General features: G+C 38.4%; 1 protein-coding gene across 4 annotated transcripts in view; it reads left to right on the forward strand.

Annotated features, from left to right (window-relative positions):
- LOC149315028 (tetratricopeptide repeat protein 8-like) overlaps positions 1-20,688 on the forward strand; it is a 60,990-nt gene extending 40,302 nt beyond the window's left edge. For all 4 annotated transcript variants that reach the window (XM_089522370.1, XM_089522367.1, XM_089522368.1 and 1 more), the window contains 7 exons: positions 1,500-1,587; positions 5,669-5,779; positions 8,479-8,618; positions 11,203-11,377; positions 13,439-13,561; positions 17,610-17,693; positions 19,045-20,688. In XM_089522370.1, coding sequence (XP_089378496.1) covers positions 1,500-1,587; positions 5,669-5,779; positions 8,479-8,618; positions 11,203-11,377; positions 13,439-13,561; positions 17,610-17,693; positions 19,045-19,161 — 838 coding nt within the window. In that variant the 3' untranslated portion in view covers positions 19,162-20,688. The remainder of the gene's footprint in view (positions 1-1,499; positions 1,588-5,668; positions 5,780-8,478; positions 8,619-11,202; positions 11,378-13,438; positions 13,562-17,609; positions 17,694-19,044) is intronic.
- The last annotated feature ends 910 nt before the right edge of the window (positions 20,689-21,598 follow it).

The raw sequence follows: 21,598 nt of genomic DNA on the forward strand, positions 1-21,598 counted from the left end.
AAGAAGCCAAGAGAAAGTTCTTATGAGCCTGCCTTAAGGTGAGTTCTCCAAGACGGAAGAGTGTTAGCCTTGAATTGCAGCCCTAAAATGATGTGGTTGTTCTTGATAGCCCTCATATGCTGCCCTAAAATGCTGATCTATGTTGGTGAAGCTATGTTAAGAACAGATACTTAGCTGTATAGTAATGAATGCTGTTAAGATTTAACGAGAAGATTAACTGTTGGACGTCTGCATTTGACAGAAGCCTGTTAGAGCTGTGTAATTCCTCAAATAGATGAGAGTGTGTACTTCAATGGATTAGAGACCAAGTTGTATTAATAAAATGATATACATATAAGGGACAGGGCTGTGCACATGTAAAAGCCTACTTGACACAGCTTGTCTGGTTCAACCACCATCATGAGTTGGTAACTCAGGTGATCAGAAGTTGATACTGTGACCCCAGACAGAATCCAGAATGAGGTAACAAGTGGCAAGGACCTTCCACCTCTCCATCTAAGAGACAGGGACGGGAACCCTCACTAGTTTCAATATAAGGGGCTTTCTGAAAGAACTAGTAAAACATGCTGCTGAAGTGGAACTGTTCATTTTCTTTTTGTCTTCATTAAGCACACTGAAGCAAAAGTGGGATTGGCAGTTGAGGGAATTCTATTTAGCACACCTTGAGTTTGACTCATTTCTATACAGATTTGGTTTGGTGAATGAAAGAGTATGGAAATGTTAATGGTGAATTTCTGTGACTTATCGTTTGGACATCAGTTGTAGTAGCTACATTGTAAGTTACCTTGGGGTGTGCGATTGTGGGTGATGGGTGATGGACCCCCCCTCATTTTGGGGAGAGTTTTAAAAAATCCTGCACCCTTAAGGGACGGGGGGACAATTTTGCCACATTTTTGGCATCCTGACTTGTATGAGGCTGCAGGGGAGCTGTTTTCCAAAACAAAATGTCTGCTCATGTTCTACTTGGAAAAAGGACTTCGCCTGGCTAAATTAGTATAAGGGGGGGGGGGTCTTCAGAATGTATTAGAATCATCTTCCCTGGCCCCTTTAAATACAGGATACTTTTGAAGCAGAAAAATATTTTTTCCATTTTTACTTTTCTGTTATTGTTGTTGGGTGCCTTCAAGTCGTTACCAACTTCTATCATGAGGTTTTCTTGTCAAGTTTCTTCTGAGGGAGTTTGCCATTGCCATAGGAGCATCAAAGGAACTGCAGATGCCCAAAGTTCAGTGAAGGACATGTGCATTTCCCAGATGGTGGGATAGCTATCTGGCCCTGAAATATCTTTTTTGTGTAAACTTCTTTAATACATTGTGTAGTTTTAACACCATGACCCTTTGTATCGCATTGAAATAATTAAGAGTTTACAAATGTGAATATTTTTACCAAATATATTTGATATAGCTAATATAATATGTATAATTACATTTAGTATGCAATTCTTAAAACATATTTCCTCATTTTCAATTTTGACATACTTTCCATTATGTCTTCTCTAGGCTAGGATTATATCGTGAAGCAGAAACACAATTTAAATCAGCTCTCAGGCAGCAGGATATGGTAGATACAATACTATATTTGACAAAAGTAAGTAGGGATTTACAGTTAAAAGTCCATTTTTTGGATTAAGGTTTTGAACTATAGTCTGAAATGGCAGAGAGGAAACCTTTGAATTTGGATAGTTTTTATTTCACCTTTTGTAGATTGATCAAAGATTTTCTCTGTCCCTGTTTAAGAAAATTATTGGATGTTTCATTCGTTTTTCTGGTACTAATACTGTTTTCTAGATTTTCTTTCAAAGGCACTTTCTCTTTATCTCCTTTATTGTCAATGCATACATTTTATAATTTTTAACTAAGGTTGTGCAAGGGTTCCCTGATTCAGTTTGGAGACCTATTTGGCAATTTGGTTTAAAAAACTGCAATTTGGTTTAGCTTGATTCAGACCTGACTTGACCCAACAGGATTTTGACCCAAATAAAAACTTGGGAATTTTGTGTCTCCCACTGACTTGTGTTGAGAATTCAAAATGTCCGTAACGTTTTGTTTTTATTCACTGGAATGCATGAAATTTCAATGCCTAGCTTATTTCAACAAAGATTAACCCTGTCTAATTACAAACAGATCCAGGAGTTCTTGTACTAGCCCCTTTTAATATATAATGCTTTTAATATGCAATATGCTTAAAGTTTGCAAATATATGTGTGCTATCTTGTGCTCTGTGGTAGTGTATGTGATGTATATATGCTGCTTGTTTACAAAAACTGTTTGTATGTATGTGACTCACACACATACAGTACAGACAAGAGACAAAAAAAAGATAGAACAAACACATTGATCATACTACACAGGAAGAAATCAAAATCAATCATGGCGTAAAATAACTAGAGCCAGAATTGGGAGGTGGTAAAGGAAGTAAGAAAAGTTTCATCATCTAATAAAAAGAACATAGTGAGCCACACAGATGTAAGTCAAGGAAACAACAGGAAGTATTCAAAAGCATGTTACAGACGCACCTAAAGTCCGTACTAGGATTAGGAAGGGGCGTAGTAGGGTTGAGAAGGGGCATCACTTCCTGATGCCCCTCAACCCTAGTACGGGCCGAGTCCATACAAAATGGCGGTGCCCGTCCACACAGTGCTGCCATTTTGATGTCACGGGCGTGTAGTGTCCGGACGTCGCGCGGTGGAAGTGACGCCGCGACTAGCACCTTGCGGCGCCACTTCCGGGGCGCAGAAAGAAGTGCCATTTCGGAACTTCTTTTCGGCTGCATCCAGGAACCGCGCGGTTTGGCTGCTGCAGTTCGCGGACGCAACAACCGGCGCCAGCGGCAGAACACCCTTGGGTGCTCTGTAACGTGCCAAAGAAATACCTTAAAGTGAACAAAATTTGACTACCAGTCCTGAAGAAAAACAAAATGAGGACTCAGCAAATGCAAATGGGAAACCACTCAGAGTCAGGGGCTTTCCCAGCAGATAATGATCACCAATTAGCAGACACTAATCCTCTTTTGCATTAGCCTCCCAGCCTGAGACCTGCCATCAGCACATAACAATACACATGCAAATCACTCCTGCATTCCCAGGCTCACACAGTATATATGTGTGTGTGTGTGTGTGTGTGTGTGTGTGTGTGTGTATATATATATATATATACATATACACACACACATACCCACCATTTTCCAGGCAAGCATTCTCTGAAGATGCCAGCCACAGATGCTGGTGAAACATCAGGAAGAAGAAACTCTTGTAGAATATGACCACATAGCCCTAAAAACCCACAAAAAACTATTCAAAGAAATGTTAGTCTGTTTTAACAAAAAGGACATAAAGGAATCCTTTGAGACTAATTGGGAAGAAGACATTTCTAGCATACGTATCTATGGATTACAGTGCACTTCATGAGATGCATGGAGAAAGCCTTTTTGGAGAGGGGAGTGCGTGTGTATGACAGAGAGAGAGAAATTGTACTGCAAAACATGAGCTACTTAGCAACTCTTTACAACCATCATTAAAATGATACTTATCTTCACTCCAACATGTTTTTAATTTTCGTTACTTTTCACACACACACACACATATGTCTGTCCACAAAGGCTTTACTCGATGCATCTGATGAAATACATTGGAGTCCATGAAGCATATGTTACAATTTTCTTAAAGGTGACACTGGATTATTTTATGATTTAAAGTAGATACAAAGAGAAAGGAAGGATTGAACTGGACTGGGTAAGAAAAGTAATAACAACAATAATAATAATAATAATAATAATAATAATAATAATTATTATTATTATTATTTATATCCCGCCTCTCCAATTGGATTGAAGCAGCTTACAACATTAAAACAGCACTAAAATACATTAAAATATAAAATAATAATTAATATCATAAAACCCTATAACCCAAAGACCCAACCACCCTCAAATTTAAAATGACAATTCAAGACAAATACCAATAACCAAAATCAAGCAGATGGGCAGTTGATGGAGCCGTCAAGTTAATCTGGGAAGGCTTGCTGGAAGAGATCTGTCTTGACTACCTTTTTGAAGCAGTCAAGATGGTTAATGTTCCAGATCTCCTCCGGCAGGTCATTCCATAGTTTAGGGGCAACAGAAGAAAAGGTCCTTTGAGAGACTGTAGTAAGCCTAATTTTTATTGGCTGCAACAAGTTTTTACCCAAGGATCTAAGTGTGCTGGTACACACAAAGTGTGGTAAACAAAAACTACCATCAAACTCCTATAAAACTCTTTTGAACAAGCAAAAATGTTCCCCCAGCAACAGAACCAGCAAAACAGTTATCTTATAAACAATCATATTAAAGCAATTAAAAATACTAAAATGTATTAAAAACAATAAAAAACTATATATAGTATATAGAGCCTTAAAAAACTTCAAAACCAGCACCACACAGCATTAAGAGCCAGACCTCAACAGTTTGTAGAGGCCTGGTGGCACAAAAATGTTTTAACCTTCCTTCAGAAGGAGCCTGAGGCAGAGCAAGCCTGGTTTCTCTGGGGAGGGAGTTCCAAGGTCTAGGAGAAGCCATCAGAAGACCCTCTCCTTTGTTCCCACCAAACACGCCTGAGAAAGTGGTGGGATAGAGAGAAGGGCCTCTTCAGATTATTTAAAAACCCTAATGGGCTGATACTGTCAATAAAATATAGCTCCTTCTTCCCCCTTAGTATTTTCCACTTATGATAGTGTTTTGCAACATTTTGGAGACATGCTCTCTAGCTTTCTTTTAATCCATGTTGATATCCAGATCTCTGACTGGCTTCAAGTGGCACAGTTTTAGTTTTAATTTTCTTCTTGCTGAAAGTATGCTTAAGCTGATACAGTTGTCTTTTCAAAAGGGATTTGTCTTTCAATGCAGAATTTTAGTTCAATTGTCTATAAGAAAGATTTGCTATTATAATAAGAGTAATCCATCTCCTTACTCTTAAAAGTTTGGTACTTTGTGCTATGCTTTCCTGCCTATCATGTGGAATGAGAACACCAGTGACAGCTGGCTTTCCATTCTCTGTGCTATGTCAGAATTACATTCTTATGCTATTTCACTGACAAGAATGAATTTATTAAAGTGTTGTCTCACAAAATGCACATTAATCCCATGTGAAAAGTGGTGTAACACTGAAGAATTTGTTTATTTATTTAGGTATTTATACCCCGCTCTACAGCCCTAAAGGCTATCAGAGCGGCTTACAATTATTATTTTTAATAAGACGGTTCCCTGCCCTCAGTCTATATATTGTTCAGATGTTATACATGTTTACATTGCTTAAGTGTAACAGTGGGCCTAACTTGCCTGTGTGTGGAAGAGTCAGCATCATCTCATTCAATCTGAAACTACAGCAGTATGTTGGCACAGAGACTGAGGAAAATGTACATGTTGGAAGAAAAACAGGCTGCTCTGCAAAATAATCAAATCACTTATTGACCTCCGCCCCACCTTCCTCCATATTACAACTTATCGCTGGCCTGGTACATTTCCCTTCTCCCAGCATGACTGTGCTTAGAAGATGTGAATTTTGCCTTAGCCTGACTCCCAAACTATATTAACTTAACACAAACCATATTCATAAACCATGGCTTATATTCACATCTGTACCCTGAAAATAGTTAAGATTGATTGATACAGCTCCACTTGTGACTTATTTGCTCAGGTGTATTCCCGTTTGGATCAGCCTTTAACAGCTTTAAATGTTTTCAAACAAGGATTAGACCGGTTTCCTGGAGAGGTGTCTTTCATTTGTGGTATTGCGAGGATCCATGAGGTATGCTTTTATCTTTCCCAAACAGGACAAATGTTCAGTATGCTCAGTATTGTCCTCAGAAATGGATTGCATTCATTCCCACTATATTAGGGAGGAAGTGTGGGCAAGAACTACAAAGAACTATAATTGCTTCCTACATATAGGAATATTGGGAGTTACTGTACACCTGCTCAGACTATCCTTTCATCTATTCAAATCTGGCATCTTGCAGATGCATATATACTCCACTAGTGAACTACAGTATTTCCAACTTCTACTGGAGTGGTGACATCTGCTGGAGTAGCATGCTGCAGTTCAGCCTGTAAGATGATCCATGTAACATCAAGGAAGCTATTACTAGATACTCTTATATCTCATTTGTCTTCAGTAAACTCAGGAGGTTGTATATGTTCTGCTTCACCTCAATTTATCAAATTGTAGGCTTCAAGTTGGGCAGGAATCATATGGCCCTCCATATATTAAACTTCAACTCTTAGCATTCCTCATCACTGGCTATGCTGGCTAGGGCTAATGGGAGTTACATCTGGAGGGCTGGGTTGCATAATGCCCATCCCTGGTTTAAACTAGAATTGATATAGTTCAACTTCACCAGGCTGTGAAAAGTAGGAAACAGCAGCTTGACTCTCCAGTATATAATTTTATTACAGGTTAACCTTCAGCAGCAAGGATAATGCATTTAAATGGCCAGTTATGATTGATGTTCATCACAATCATTCCATTTTCTCACACTGAGCTCAAGGTGACATACATGGCTTTCCTCCTAACTCCCAACCCTGTGAGATCAGTCAGACTGAATGACTATACCAAAGTTTCCCAATGAATTTCATGTTGAAATAGAGACTCTAAAATCACATACAAAAAGCACAGCAGATGAACTACCATTGAAATTGTTGTAAGGCACCACGATTGGAAAAGACACACATCCAGCCAAGGAAAAGAAGAGATGATGCACATACTAGGCAACAGGAATTTTCATTCTCAGTGTCTCTATATATCCTCCAGAGCTTGGAACTTCCTTTTTCTGGAGTCTCTCATTCAGTATTGCCACCTGTTGGAATTCTGGGAAGTCTAGTCAGTGAAGTACCATATATACTTGAGCATAAGCTGATCTGATGTAAAAGTCGAGGCCAGGTTTTGAAGTCAAAATTACAGATTTTGATATGACCCATGGACAAGTAAAGGATAAAACCTAGGGCCATGTAACAAATGATGTAAAGGATGAAGCAAAGGAAAAGAATGCCAAAATACTTACAAAATTCTGGCAGGCATAACTGTTTGAGTTCACACTAAAGGCTGGATAAAAGAGAGAGGGTGGGGGTCAGTTCTTCCATGACAGATTACACTCTTGCCTTTCACTTGGGCATGATTCCTTTTTTAAAATAAGAGTGAAAGTACAGCAGTTACATTGACCTGTTCATAAATCTACTTCAGGTTTTTGAGGTCAATTTTTGGACTAAAATTTCTAGACGTATACATGATTATATACAGTATATGTTGTGGGATGTACACATGCAATAAGGAACAGGCAAGGTTCCCCAGGCATCTGGATTCTAGAAAAGTAGGGCAAGTGTTATCCTGGCAGTTGAGAAGTTAAAAATGGAGAAGCCATGTAAAGCTTAAGTACCCTAGTGCTACCTCCACCACAAATCAACTGCAAGTGTTTGAATTAAACCGTGAAGTTTCCTGCTCTTGAGGAAACCACAGCTCTTGAGGGGATCAATGACTGCTACCTAGGGTTACATTCAGAATGGTACTGTAATCTACAAAAGGTTTGTAATGAATGAAGATTGTTTAATAAATCTATGACAAAATAACAAAAGATTCCTTGATATGTGCACCGAGTTTCAGGTCTCTAGATCTGACAGTTTTAGATGTGTGGTGGAGACAAACACACACATACACTTTTATTATTACAGAAAATATTTAATATCTTTTCCTTTTTAAAAAAGCTCAAAACATCTAATCACAAGAAAATATTTATTAATATTATTTTCATTACTTTCTTTTCCTGTTCTTTTTAGATGTTCTTATAGAAGGCTGTAGGAATTGGGAGTAGAAACCAGTCTTTAAATAACCACCCATACCATCTCAGAACACAATCTATATATGTCTAAGAAGATTACATTCCACTGGGTTCAGTGGTGTTTGTTCCCAGACAAATTGTTGTGGAAGTTTAGCCTTAGACTGGCCTCCTGATGACTTTCACTTTGAGAACCAATCCTTTCAACAGCTCTTTAAAAAGCTTTCAATCACAATTGACAGAGTAGATTGGGCAAACAATGAGAAAAGAGTATATTTTCCGTGCTACAGGAAACTGATGCTATTATTTTCTACTGTATACCCTGTGGCATTCTATAAATAGCAAGAGAATTCCAGTGACATATGTTTGCTTACTCTGAGCAGGCTTGAAGAAAATGGCTTGAATATAAGTTAAAATGTCTGTTTCATGATTACAGTAAATGCCATTAATACATGAACATATATCTTCTACAGTATATTTTATCTTGCTAGTAAAGGGACAAGAGAAGAGTCAGGTATTTACATGATGGTGTATTGGACAGCATAGTGTCTAATAAACTGTAAAGTTAGTCTGGTATGTGTTTTAAATGGTCTCTGTTATTGAATGCAAAGTTAATTGTTACAGTCATGTATCATTTAAATGATTCTACAATTTAAAAACCTTTTAAATCTCTTGATAGGAAATGAACAACATTTCTGCAGCTGCAGAATGCTATAAAGATGTCTTAAAACAAGACAATACCCATGTGGAAGCCATTGCATGCATTGGGAGTAACCACTTTTATTCTGACCAGCCTGAGATAGCATTGCGATTTTACAGGTAGCGTATCTATATGTTCATGCTGGCACATAGATGTTTTTACAACCTTTAATTTCAGTTTGTGTTGTTGAGGCTGTACATTCCTTCATGTTGCATCCCCTGAAAATAGGGGAAAGAATTATATTCCTTTTTAAATTGCTGATTTTGTTCCCAATTTTATATTGGTTCTCCTGTTTGCCAGAACACCCCTTTGCTGTTATACAATATGTCACAGTTGCTTCCAGACAGATTTCTTCCTTACGCTTTGCCTAGAAGCTTTTGCTATCCATTCTCTAACCTCCCTGATTTCCTGACTCCACAGAACAAACTTAGGCAAAACTAGCTTTGCTTCTTAAGGAAAGACAGTTCTCCCACCACCACCCTTTGAAAAAAATATTGGATGTGTGCATTTGACTGTGCACAAGATTAATTGGCTTGGAGATATTTGAAAAACCATTTATCCCTGCCCAGATCTAAGATCTGCAGAGACAGGCTTTCTCTTGGTCTCACCATCATCCCAGGCATGTCTGGTGAGGACACAACAGAGAGCCTTCTCAGTGATTGTTCCTAAGTTATGGAACTCCCTTTCTAGACAGTCCAGTTGGCACTCTCCCTGCTGTCTTTCTCCTGACAGGGAAAGACTTTTTTATTTAAGGAATCTTTTGGTTTTTAGTGTGTTGTAGCAGATAACGCTTTTAATGCAGGGTGTAGTATTTTTTAAATTTTTATTTTATTTTTATTCTGTTATGTTTTAAACATCTTTTAATGCTGTTTTAATTTGTTTTTAACTTGTGTTTTTTAAACAGAAATTTATTTTGATTATATTTTAACTTTTTTACTACAAGATAATTGTGTTAGGCTTTTAAAATCATGGATCATGGGCTAGATATTAAAAAAGTCTGGAAATATTTTTAAAAGCATGTCAAACAGTGAAAGACACTTAGGCCATGAACAGTTGTGCCATAATAAATTTATTAGACATGGAAGCCCCCCCCCCCCCCCCCAGGCTTTGTGAATAGCAATCTTCACCTTATAAGAGAAAATAATGTTGACTACTATTACTAAAAAGATTTCCGGTCATATCTGACAGCTCTGTTTGGGTTTCAGAAAGACTTAATACTGATGTGAAATAGAAATATTGTTAGTTTTAATTAAACATTCCAGGGCTGGGGAGTAGTGATGATTTTGGGGTACTCCTTGTCCTACTCCCGAATAAGTTTTTTTCTTAATGTTACTCCTACTCCTATTATACTCCCCAATAAATAAATAAAAAAAGAAAAATGGTGTTTGCATGTACAATATAATAACAGGAGTTAGGTGTAACAAATGTATTTTGTTACTCCTTATTCCTACTCCTACTCCTGTAAAAACCTCTTACTCCTTTACTCCTTACTCCTACTCCCCAGCCCTGAAAAATTCTCACATAGGATAGGAGTAGCTCAAGGCATATTTTATGCAGGTATTTGTCAATGTTGGTGTAACTGCTGCATGGTTTCTTCCCCTGTTACTTAGCAACATAACTGCACTACAGAAATAATCCAGTTTGACACCACTTTAACTGCCATGGCTCAATACCATGAAATTATGGGATTTGCGGTTTGTTGTGGCACCAGAGCTCTGACAGGGAAAGCTAAATATCTCTTGAAACTACTAATCCCAGAATTCCTTAGCTTTTAGGCATGGCAGTTAAACTGGGTTATTTCTGCAGTGCAGATACATACTTGAAGGTGTTGATAAGAACACAGTTGTCATAGTGCATCAGATGACTGGCCCACCTAGTTCAGTATTGTCAGCATTGTTTGGCACCAACTCTAAGGGCTGAGTCAGGAGTTTCCCCAGTTCTGTCTGGAGGACATATTGCTGTTCCATTCAATATCTCCTTTGCCCAGTTTCCAAGATAATTTGACACAGCTGTACTAAAATCATTGCTATGGATTCTACTTGTGTATCTGTGGTCTTCTTATGCTGTTGAACAGTATGGGAAGCAGATATGCTGCAGCACTTTCCATCCCACTAAATTTACCATTTAGGTCCCTTCTTTGATTTGATAGTTGCTCATGTAGTACCACTGGCTTGCATGATCTGTACTTCAAAGTTACAATTTTAACACATTATCTGGATGGCACCTAGGAGCAATCCACATGTTTGTTGTTGTTGTTGTCATGAGCCTTTAAGTCATTTCCAATTTATGGAGACTATCATAAGGGTTTTCTTGGTAAGTTTAGTTCAGAGGGCACTTCTCATTGTCTTCCTTTGGATGAGAAAGGTGACTTGCCCAAGATCACCCATTGGGTTTTGTGGCTGAGAATGGAATTTGAACCCTGATATCCAGACATACCGTTGAGTTATTCCCACAAGTCAGCAGACAAAGCAGGAGTTGAAAGCCAAAATTAATTAGCTTTACATTTTTTTCTGTTATTTCTGTTGACTCCCTTTCCCTCCATGTTAGTTTTTTTATTTACTTGCCTAGCCAGAAGGACATGTTCTCTCTTCATTCTTATAAGAATTAACAATGTTAAAAAAAAACAGATTAGCATCAGTGCTACACCAAGAAAAAATATTGTTGTAAATGGTACAATTTTAACACATTTCTGTCTTGAACTAGACGACTCCTACAGATGGGCATTTATAATAGCCAGCTGTTTAACAACCTGGGCCTCTGTTGTTTCTATGCCCAGCAATATGACTTGATTCTCAGTTCCTTTGAACGTGCGCTCTCTCTAGCTGAAAGTGAGGAGGAGGCTGCAGATGTCTGGTACAACTTGGGACATGTAGCTGTGGTAAGAGCAATATTTGTGAAGCTTATTTGTTGAAACATATGTGCAAAAAATGAATTTTTGCTTAGAAAGTTTTTAGGGCAGCTGTGAGTACTGGAGAACAAATAATATGACAAACCTTGTCTGATAATATGATTAGTTTGAGGGCATTTTAAAGATCAAAAAGATGCACACACATCATCTTGAGGAAAGCAGCAGAAGTGTTATGTAATTGCTGTGGCAAAAAAGCAGTAGTGGTGAAGCTCATGTTTACCTGCAGTGGTTGCATTCATTCCCACCCACCCCAGTCCAGGTATATTTGAACTAATTTTTGTTCCTCTGTCATGAAAGGAAAACATTCAGAATAAACAATTCAGTGACTCTATGTATTATAGTTCTGAGACTTGGCAATAAAAATAAATTCTGGAATTAGATTTGGCACTGGTTAGCTGAATGCAGGACTGTGCTGTGACTTCAAAAGGCTCTTTCTTTAGAATTTCTGCATCTCTTTAGATTGAACAATATGAGTAGTAATTGAGCTGAAGGGAAGGCTAAATAACCTCAAACATAAACATCATTTTTCCTGTTTCTAGTGACTGTTCATTATAAGGCTCTGAAGTGGCTCTAAATTTCATTGAAAATATATCATTTCAAAGTGCTTACAGAATAAAGATTAAATTTATAAAAATATTTATGTAGAATTTCAGTTCATTTCTTTTAGCATTTGTGATCTGAAGTAGAATTTAACCAATGTTAAAAGGTGCACAGCTCCTTTGCCTGTCCAGGTCCAGCGGGCTGTTTAACTATTGCTGCCAGAAGCAATTTGGGCTATAAAAATTTAAGCCTGTATTCATTTCCCATAATTCTCTATGTTATGGAAAGGAGGCATCTGAAAGTATGGATCTAGCTCCTGCTGCCCAGTGAGGCACGTGACCATTCTTTTGGTTTTGTGGTGACCCCAGGCTTTCTTCGTCCCCTCCTTCTATTTCTGTCTTAAAGGTGAAAGAATTAAGAAACCAAGTATCAACAGGAGAGAGTGGGTGCTTGTTTGTTTTCTTCCATTTTGAGCTTCTTGGTCCCTACATGTCATTAGTCCTGATGTTTGTACTTGCATGACCTGGTAATTGTCTTGCATATGGTCTTGTATAGACAGAGTGCAAAGACAGCTTAATGCAGGATTATTTGTCCCTTCAGAAACTATGTTAATAGGCAGAGCCACCCAGGCAAGATCTGAATGGCTGAGAGCCAGTGTGGTATGCCCGAAGAGAACCACGACTCCCTAGAGTATAGTGACCATCAATCCTGAGAATTAGGACTAACAGGATACTTTTTCTTTTGCACTAACTTTCCATTTTACTGTGGTAAAGAACAGACTTCATGGTAAGGTATAGTTCCATGGAGAGTATAGAGCACTCAACATTTCTGATGCTTTTCTATGAAGTCTGGGGAAAGCCCAATTCAGTATGTTTTGCCTACATTGCAAGGAGATCTGCTAAAAGGGGCCCAAATTGTTGCTGGAATATCCAGAATGTTTGTCAATAGCAGTTCCTTCCCTTTATTGGAGTCTAAGGAAGAAGTCTTGAGTAATTTGGCTGTGGAACTCCCTGGATGAGCCAGACTAATGTAGAAAATAGTCTCATCCCAGATTAGCATTGACAGTGCCTCCTGTTGAAGAGACCCAGTGATTTGTGTGGAATTTCTTTGTAAGTTTGTCTGTGCAGGACATTGAACTGAAAAATTAGACTGCCTCTGAGTTCCAGCCAGTTAATGCTGTGTTGTGTGTGTGTGTGCGCGCACACACACACTTGCAGTGAACCTGCACCACCTGTCCCCTAAGCAGTGTCACCTTCCTATCTTCAACTGCTATCCCTAGAGGCTGGCATCTGTGTTGGCAATGATCCTGTATGGTTCATGGTTCAGTGGTTCATGGTTCAGTTACCCCTTCTGGAGGTTTCTAGGATCTCATCGGTACTTCAGGGAAACTCTGATGATCTCACTGTTCTGTTTCTTTCTGATTAAAGTGTTACAGTATTAGAAACTGGCTTTTATACAAATTTCATGATATATTGTTTGCTTTTCTCTCAGGGAATCGGTGATATAAATTTGGCTTACCAGTGTTTCAAGCTGACCTTAGCCAATAACAATGATCATGCAGAAGCTTATAATAATTTGGCTGTGCTGGAGATGCAGAAAGGTCGCATTGAGCAGGTTGGTATTAAGTTCAAATAGAAAACTGGAGCACTTGTCACTTATGTCATGTTTCAGGAAAGCTATTATTTGATAAGAGTGGGTAGATACTTAGAGGGAATAGGGGGATGAAAATTCCAATCTGGAGAACAGGTTTATGGCTTTGGAATTCCCTGCCCTCCACTTGGGGAATTCTATGTTCTCACACATGACCTTCCCTTCCAATTCCCAAGAAAAAACGGTATTAAAGAAGCAAACATTACAACAACAACAACAACAACAACAACAACAACAACAACATAATAATAATAATAATAATAATAATAATAAAAAAAAATTTGTAGCCCAGTGAAGATTCTACAGAAACCACTTTGAAACTGAAAGTAGGCATTCAGATAGGGACATACTTTCTAGTAGAGAGAGAACAAAAAATCAATAGAATCAGTTGTGATTGGATTTGTTACATGAAAATGAAGAGACAGCCTTTAAATAATTTGTAAGCTGTTCTTCATGATAATGTCATTTAGTTAGGGATAGGAATTAAAGGGTATGCATTCTTTTAAAATGCAGTGCTTCTGATTTGTCTTTTGGTCAAATGTGAACAAGACTGAATCTTTCGATGTGAACTGTGGAAGTGTTTGGTTGTATTTAAATTTTCACCCAATGAGCTCCAGTATAAAATACAGTCCTTAGTTAAATCTCTGTTTCTAAGAAGGAAGTTGCTTTCAGGGCTACCAAACAAATTTTCTAACAATTACCATGGCAACATTGAAATGTATGTGTGCATGACTCTTTTCTATGACAGATGATCAGTTTTATTATAGAGCCATATTCAACTGGCATACACTTAGGTCTCATTTGTGCCTTAATGTATAATATCTGTAAAAGAGTGGTTTATTGAAAGCAATTTCAAAATAATTATCACTTCAATTCAAGTCTCTTCTTTCAACTTGTAGTTTCTGTTGTGATGGGGTAAAGTTTGCCATCTAAAGCTTACATTTGGCAGTTGCCCTTGCATTTCCATGCACTCTATGCTTAGTTCAACACCATTTTCTCAAGTGGTTGGGAAAGCCTCCTTGTTATCAACAAAGATGTATATTTTGGCAAATTCCCAACGGTTTCTTTTCAGTTCCTTACAGTTCATTGGAGAATGGTGTCATTTTTCTTCTCAGGTGTACAAGAATAGAATTCTAGAGTAGCAGATTTATGACAACAGTTATTCAAAATCTACCAACTTCAGATTGCACCCTACATTTGCCAGTGTAATTTGGGAGCTTCAGTCTGTTAGATCAGTTTTAGATAATTGCCATTTGCCCACAGCTTCCCATCATTGTGTTTTCCTCTGATACTGTCAATAGAATAGTCCATTTGTGCAAAAAAGCAGTTAAGAATAGTCTCCGAACCATTTGTTCAAATACAGCTTCATTATTTCAGACTAGCTCTGCATCAGGATTGAGGGAATTGACCAAGAAAATCACTTGTTTGTCTAAAGTACCCTTTTAGTTTGATGAAGGATGTAAAACAATTCTTGTTGCTGGCTTCTTAGAAGAGAACTACAGTGATTGTAACTACTTTACTTCTTAGGCTGAGTAAATGAATTTTATAAGCCTGTATTTATGTATATCATCCCTATCACAGCCTCCTTGTGAGAATCTATTTGTGAGCCTACAGGGGACAATGAGATAAAACATGCTGCTTCCCAAGCACTTCAAAGGATAGAGCACTTGTCAGTTCTACTCTCTTACCATTGCACAAAGATAAAGCTACAGAATAAACAGACAAGAAAAATGGCCCTTATATCAAATGTATTGTTTGCATGTTTTGTAGTTTAGGATTATGGAATAAGGTGTAAAATGGCTGCTTTATTTTGAAGTGCCTTTCATTGCATATGTGTGGATGTATATAAAGTTGACACAATGTATGTTGTCATGTAACATTAATATCTCCCTCTGTGACTGTTTAAAAATATGTTTTGTTTGTTGTTAACTGACTTGAGTTACTCATGACTCATGGCGAATGTGTGGATGAAGCATCTCCAAGCCCTTTGTCCTCCATGGCTCTGTTTAGGTTCTGTAAATAAAGGCCCATGACTGACTGAGCTATCCATCTAGCATGTGATCTTCCTCTCTTTCTGTTGCCTTCTACCTTCCTTCTTTTTCTAGTGTGTCATGCCTTCTCATGATGTGGCCAAAGTACAACAGCCTCAGTTTCATAATTTTGGCTTCCAGGAAGCGTGCAGGCTCGATCTTTTTAAGGACCTGTTTGTCTTTTTGGCTGTGCACAGGATTCTCAGCACTCTTCCCCAGCACCGTATCTCAAATGAGTTTATTTTCTTTCTGTCTGCTTTCTTCACAGTCCAGCTCTCACATGCATACATGGTGGTGGAGAATATAATGGCTTGGACCATTCTGACTTTAGTGCTCTGTTGTATATTTACACTTCATGATCTTGTCTAGTATGGTGTTATCTGCATATCTTAGATTGTTGATGTTCGTTCCTCTTATCTTCATTCATCTTTCTTTTGAGTCTAACCCTACTGTTTGTATGATACGTTCTGCATACAAGTTGAACAAATAGGATGATAAAATGCATACCTGCCTGTCCCCTTTGCCAACTGGGAACCATTCTGTTTCTCCATATTATTTTCTAACAGTAGCCTCTTGTCCTAAGTACTGATTTCTCATCAGGACTATCAAATCTAGTGGCACTCCCATGTCTTTGACCTGAAAAAGACGGGCAGATGGGAGCAGCTTCTGGTTGCTCTGGGGGCATGGTATTTAGACAGTGTATGCCCCCAGAGATGCCGGAAGCCACACTGGGGTTGCACTGGGGCTGCTTAAGGTGTCCCAAAACCAACTTAAAAGGAGTGGATATTTTCCATTTGGAACCATGGCAGCAGGCACCCTCAGGACCAGGGTGTGTGGTTGCTGCAGTCCCAGGGCAATCGGGTCAGTAGCAGCCAGAGGCTCCTGACTCAGGCCCAGAGGCCACTCCTTCCTGCCCATCTGTTTTGCCCCTTTAAGAGTGCTCCATAGTTTTTTGTGATATGTGCAGTCAAAGGCTTAGTTGTAGTCTATAAAACACATTCTGATTTTCTTCTGGAATTCCTTGGTGCGTTCCATTAACCATCGTAGGTTTGCAGTGTGATCCCTAGTGCCTGCTTTTCTGAATCCCATTTGCACCTGTGGGTAAATATGTAAGTTATATAAATATATATATAACTGTATATGTTAGACTAATATCAAAATATGCCACTTGAGGGAAGGTATGTAGCTTAGAAGCAGAACATATGCTTGATTCTTTAAATAAAAAATCTAGGCAAAGTGTGCACTTTGCTTGCAGAAGGTTGTCGCTTTAATCAGTGGCATTTCAAAGCTAGGGAGAAGGATTTCTGCTTAAAATCTTGGCAGACTGTTGCTTATCAGCATAAGTAGTACTGCTCTAGGTGGATCAGTGCATCTAACCTGGCATAAGATGGTTTTGTATAAAATAATATGGATGATCCAAAATGGAGAGAACTTATGTGGTTGTAATATATAATGCTTCATACCACAGATGGGCAATTGGCAGCCCTTGGCTTTTTTCTCTGTGTGCCACAAATTCCTTGGGAACCCTGTTACTTGATCAGCCATCAGCTGCCGGGGGGGATGCTGTTGTTGCTACATTACTATTATCAGTATTGGCACAGTGATCTTCATTGGAGTTGTTGCAGAGTAAGGGTTAAGAGGCCTTAACTTCATGATTCTGATGCAGTTCAGATCACTGTTTTCCATACCACTGGTAGCCACGATAATGGTACTGCTGAGGTTACTAAAAATGGCAGGAAAACATCAGTCTTGATCAGATTTATTCACTTGTCTATGAAGAGGCTTTACCCACCCACCCCCTTGCTATTAACAACAAGTGAGGGAAGAGAATTAAACCTCCCAGTCTTATGTACTGTGATGGGGAGGTGTATAGAAACAAATTTTAAGTCCACATATGTGGAGTCCCTGACCCAAAATAATTGTATCTTTCTGTTCTATACAAATATACAAGTCAACCTTCTTTTCATTCTGTTGTTGCCCAGGCAAGAGTATTTCTCCAGACTGCTTCATTGATAGCACCTCATATGTACGAGCCACACTTCAATTTTGCTGTCCTGTCTGATAAGGTAATATTTGTCCTCTTTGCAGTATTTAGGATTGCATGTTTCAGTATTTTTTTTTACTCCACTCATAGGCCAAAACAGTCTTTATCATTGGCTTATAAAGATCAGTAATATCATAGTCTCTGTCCTCAGGCTTAATGTCTAAAAGAAATAATACAAAAGGAAAGGGGATTGAGAGAGCCAAGGGGGGGTGGGGGGAAGCAAAATCAGGCACTGGTTCTTAGCTAGTTCTTATAGATATTTTTTTCTGGCAGGAAAGTGTGAAGCAAGCTCCTTGCAGCTATTATTTCTCTGGCCAGTAAACAATCTCCCTTGTAGCTTCTTAATGGCCATTGGCATAGGATGTGTTATTGAGTTATCAAGCAAAGTTCTAAATGAAATACTAGGGGTGTGCATGTGAACACAAAACCATTGTTTTGAGAACTGGACCATTGTTTGCAGTTCTGAAAACAAGGCCAAACTGTAATGTAATGAGGTTTGTGAGTATTTTTAAAGGTACCTTATATTCTGTTGCCTGTTTAACGGTCTTGTTCTTATGTTTGATGCAATCTATCCAGGGCTAGAAGACAGTTCTGGACAGCTGTTGATCTAACTGCATTTGGTCTTCTTCAGTATATCTAGGAGGGGCGGGAATCACATGGTCTGTGGCTGCATGTAGCCCTCAGGGCCTTTCTGGCCACCCACCAAGCCCCTCCTGGAATCCCAGATCCCCCTCCCCCAAAAAAGAATTCAGCTGGTAGGAGAAGAATTGGTAGCCTTGGAAGCTTCCAGAAGTGGTGCTTCTCCTCTAAAATAAGATGTGGCACATCCCACACACCTTTGTTTTGCCCTCCCAAACCAAAAAGGATGAGATTTCAGAAATGGGTGTAATGTCTGGTCACTTCAGGCATAGTTTTGGAGAACTGATGTTTGGTATAGAAGGTTGCATCATTAAGTACTATCAAGTTTCATTGTTTTTATTTGGAACATTATCTACTTTCAACCTGTATTACTGAAATCAGTGGGACAAATATGTTTGAGTTTACTGGAGTCTACCCTATGAATATTCAGTCCATGTTGCTAGCATGTACTATTCTTTAAAGTTACATAGTAAAAAAAAAAATCCATCTAGATGTAATGTAGGGATTACTCTTCTAAAAGTAAACATTTATAAATAGTATTAATTCCTTGAGAGCAAAGTTCTGCATGTGTTTAAGTGTAAGTCTTAAAGGCACATAACTTTGGGTAGATTTTTCCCCTCTGAGTGGTGCTGCATCTAGAAATATGAGTTGTATTCCATTCGCCACCCAAATAAACTTAGTAAAACACAATTGTCAGTAACATTTCTATGTCATTTGTTTGTTTTGTGTCACAGGTTGGAGATCTTCAGAGGAGTTATGTAGCAGCGCAAAAATCTCAAGAGGTTTTTCCAGAACATGTGGATACACATCAGCTTATAAATCAGTTAAAACAACACTTTGCCAGACTTTGATGAAACACTTCATTCAGAGCTATCTAAAATTCTTCTTCTTCAAAGTATAGACAAAGAGGATGAGTTAGTACTTAATTTTCAGAATATTTTTATAGGGAGTTTCTATTGTCCTAACGAAAGAAGGGTCATATACGAAACTTGCGTGTTACGGGTAAGAGCTGCTTCCTTAAGCTGAAGTGACTGTAAAGTAGCATAATCTACTTGACATGTCTACTGACAGCATTTTTTTTAGTATATTAAGTGAAGGAAGGCAGTGTTTGCTTCATTCCATATAAAGGAACAGAAGCATTTCATGGACAAGTTGCTAGAAAAAGAAGTTTACCTTAGTTTCTTCCTTTTTTGAGGAGGCATTACCCTCCCCCCCTTTTTTTTTAAACTTAAGGGCCAAGCAGAGAGTGGAAAGAAGTAGTAAACAACAAATCATAGGGTATGTATTTTGAGAATGACTGCCTCAGTGGGGCAGGTTCTGTTGAGCAGGAAGGTGGCAGCTATGAAATATCTCCTCTACCTGACTTATCCTCATTTCTAAGTCCTGGCTAACTTGCATAAGTGGACAAATGGGTATTGCCTCCAGCCTCATAACTGAGAAGTCTGAACATAATGGTTGTTTAGGGCAGCTAATGGTTTTAAAGGTTATCTGGATGTGGTTTACTCTTCAATAAAACGGTCACTAAAAGCAATGGATATCAACCGAATATGTGTACCTGTAGGGCAATGTTCAGCTTCATAAAAATGAATATACTATATTTTAAATTGTAATTTCTCATATATGTTATCTTGCACTTAAGATTTAACAGATCACAAAAGAAACTACTGTTATTAATATCACTGAAGCAGGAGCAGTTCCTACCAGCTTTTCCAATATCATTTCTTCCTGTGGTCCAGTTATTTACAATCCTGCCCCATTTGCTGAAGCTAACAGTACAGTATTTCTATTTTGCCTCTCACTAACTGGGGAGAAGAATGGCCCTGTAGCACCTGTATCAGACAGGACAGTTTCTGACAACTGGACAACCTCTCCAACTGGATTGACAGGTAAAAGAAGATTCTTTAAATTGCAAGCAAACGACCCTCTTTCCATGATATTAATATTAGCAGTCATAGAAAGACATGCATTTGTGTTACTTTTGGCTTACAACATGCTCCCCAGTGATTAATGTGTTTTAGAATTTATTAATAATTCCATGTAATGCTATATTGCCATTTGGTTAGCTGTGATGTATATTATTAAAAGTTATTTATAATAAAATAAAAATGCAGACTTTAATCAGTTAAAAGGGTCTTTTCCCCCTCCCCATGTTTTTGGAGGGTTATAAACAACAAAAATTCAGGAAGAAAAATGTTTTAACTTTGGGCCCATTTTCTTATTTTCAGGGTCCAGTGAGGTTGATGAGGGATTCATGGGCCCATACTGTAAAGTCACCAGAAGCTAGGAAGGATCAGCCCAGGTTAGCACTTGGGTGGGAGACTGCCAATGAATATCAGGTACTGTAGACTAGGGGCCTGTATAGACAGGCCAAAATAAAGCTGCTTCAGGTCATTTTGGAGGTATGCTGTTTAAATGATGCATGCGTCCTAAGAACCCGGAAGCCACGCTAAAGCCACACTCCAGTCCAAAAGACTGTAGGACAAACTTTGGTGCAACTTCTGGCCTCTTAAGATGCCTGTGTCATTTAAACAGCATATCTCCAAAGTGATCCAAAGCAACTTTATTTTAGCCTGTCTGTTCAGGCCCTATAGTTCAGAGGAAAGAACCAGCAAAACCACTTCTGAGTATTCTTGGCCTAATAAAATCTTGTGAAATTTATGGGGTCACCATAAATTGATGGACAACTTGAAGGCACAAGTGGCTTTAAGGTTATAGGCATGTGTCAAAAATCTCTAGTATGCTTGGGTACCACTTTGCATCAATCAGCTCATGATCTTCTTTGGAGCATGAACAGACACTTTTTTTTCCAATTCTAAACATAATTTCCGTTATTTAAAATAGTTTTCCTGCAAATAGCCTTGCAAATCTGTCAGACTGTATCCCCCATTATCTCCGTCTGCACAATGAGGGATGATGGTGGCTAAAGATGATGAGGAAAACACATCTTGAGACAGCCAGGTTTAAAGCATACCCATTTAGAAAGATTGCGTTTTTGATATAAAATTTTCTGTTGAATAAATGAGAACCAAAATTTCTGTGTCTATTGAGGTTCTAATGGGAATTCTGTAATGAGTCATGCTCCTTTAAATGAAACATATACTTAAAATTTTGAAATATACAAATACAAAATTGACTGAAATTAAATTGGATAGTCCTTTACCAGTGACTTTAAACTAAATCATAGAATCATAGAATCGTAGAGTTGGAAAAGACCACAAAGGCCATCCAGTCCAACCCCCTGCCATGCAGGAAATCTAAATCAAAGCATCCCCAATAGATGGCCATCCA

This window comes from Sceloporus occidentalis, unplaced genomic scaffold (assembly GCF_023333645.1).
Source record: "Sceloporus occidentalis isolate IW3139 unplaced genomic scaffold, rSceOcc1.0.p SCAF_4, whole genome shotgun sequence".
In the NCBI taxonomy this organism is placed as follows: Eukaryota; Metazoa; Chordata; class Lepidosauria; order Squamata; family Phrynosomatidae; genus Sceloporus; species Sceloporus occidentalis.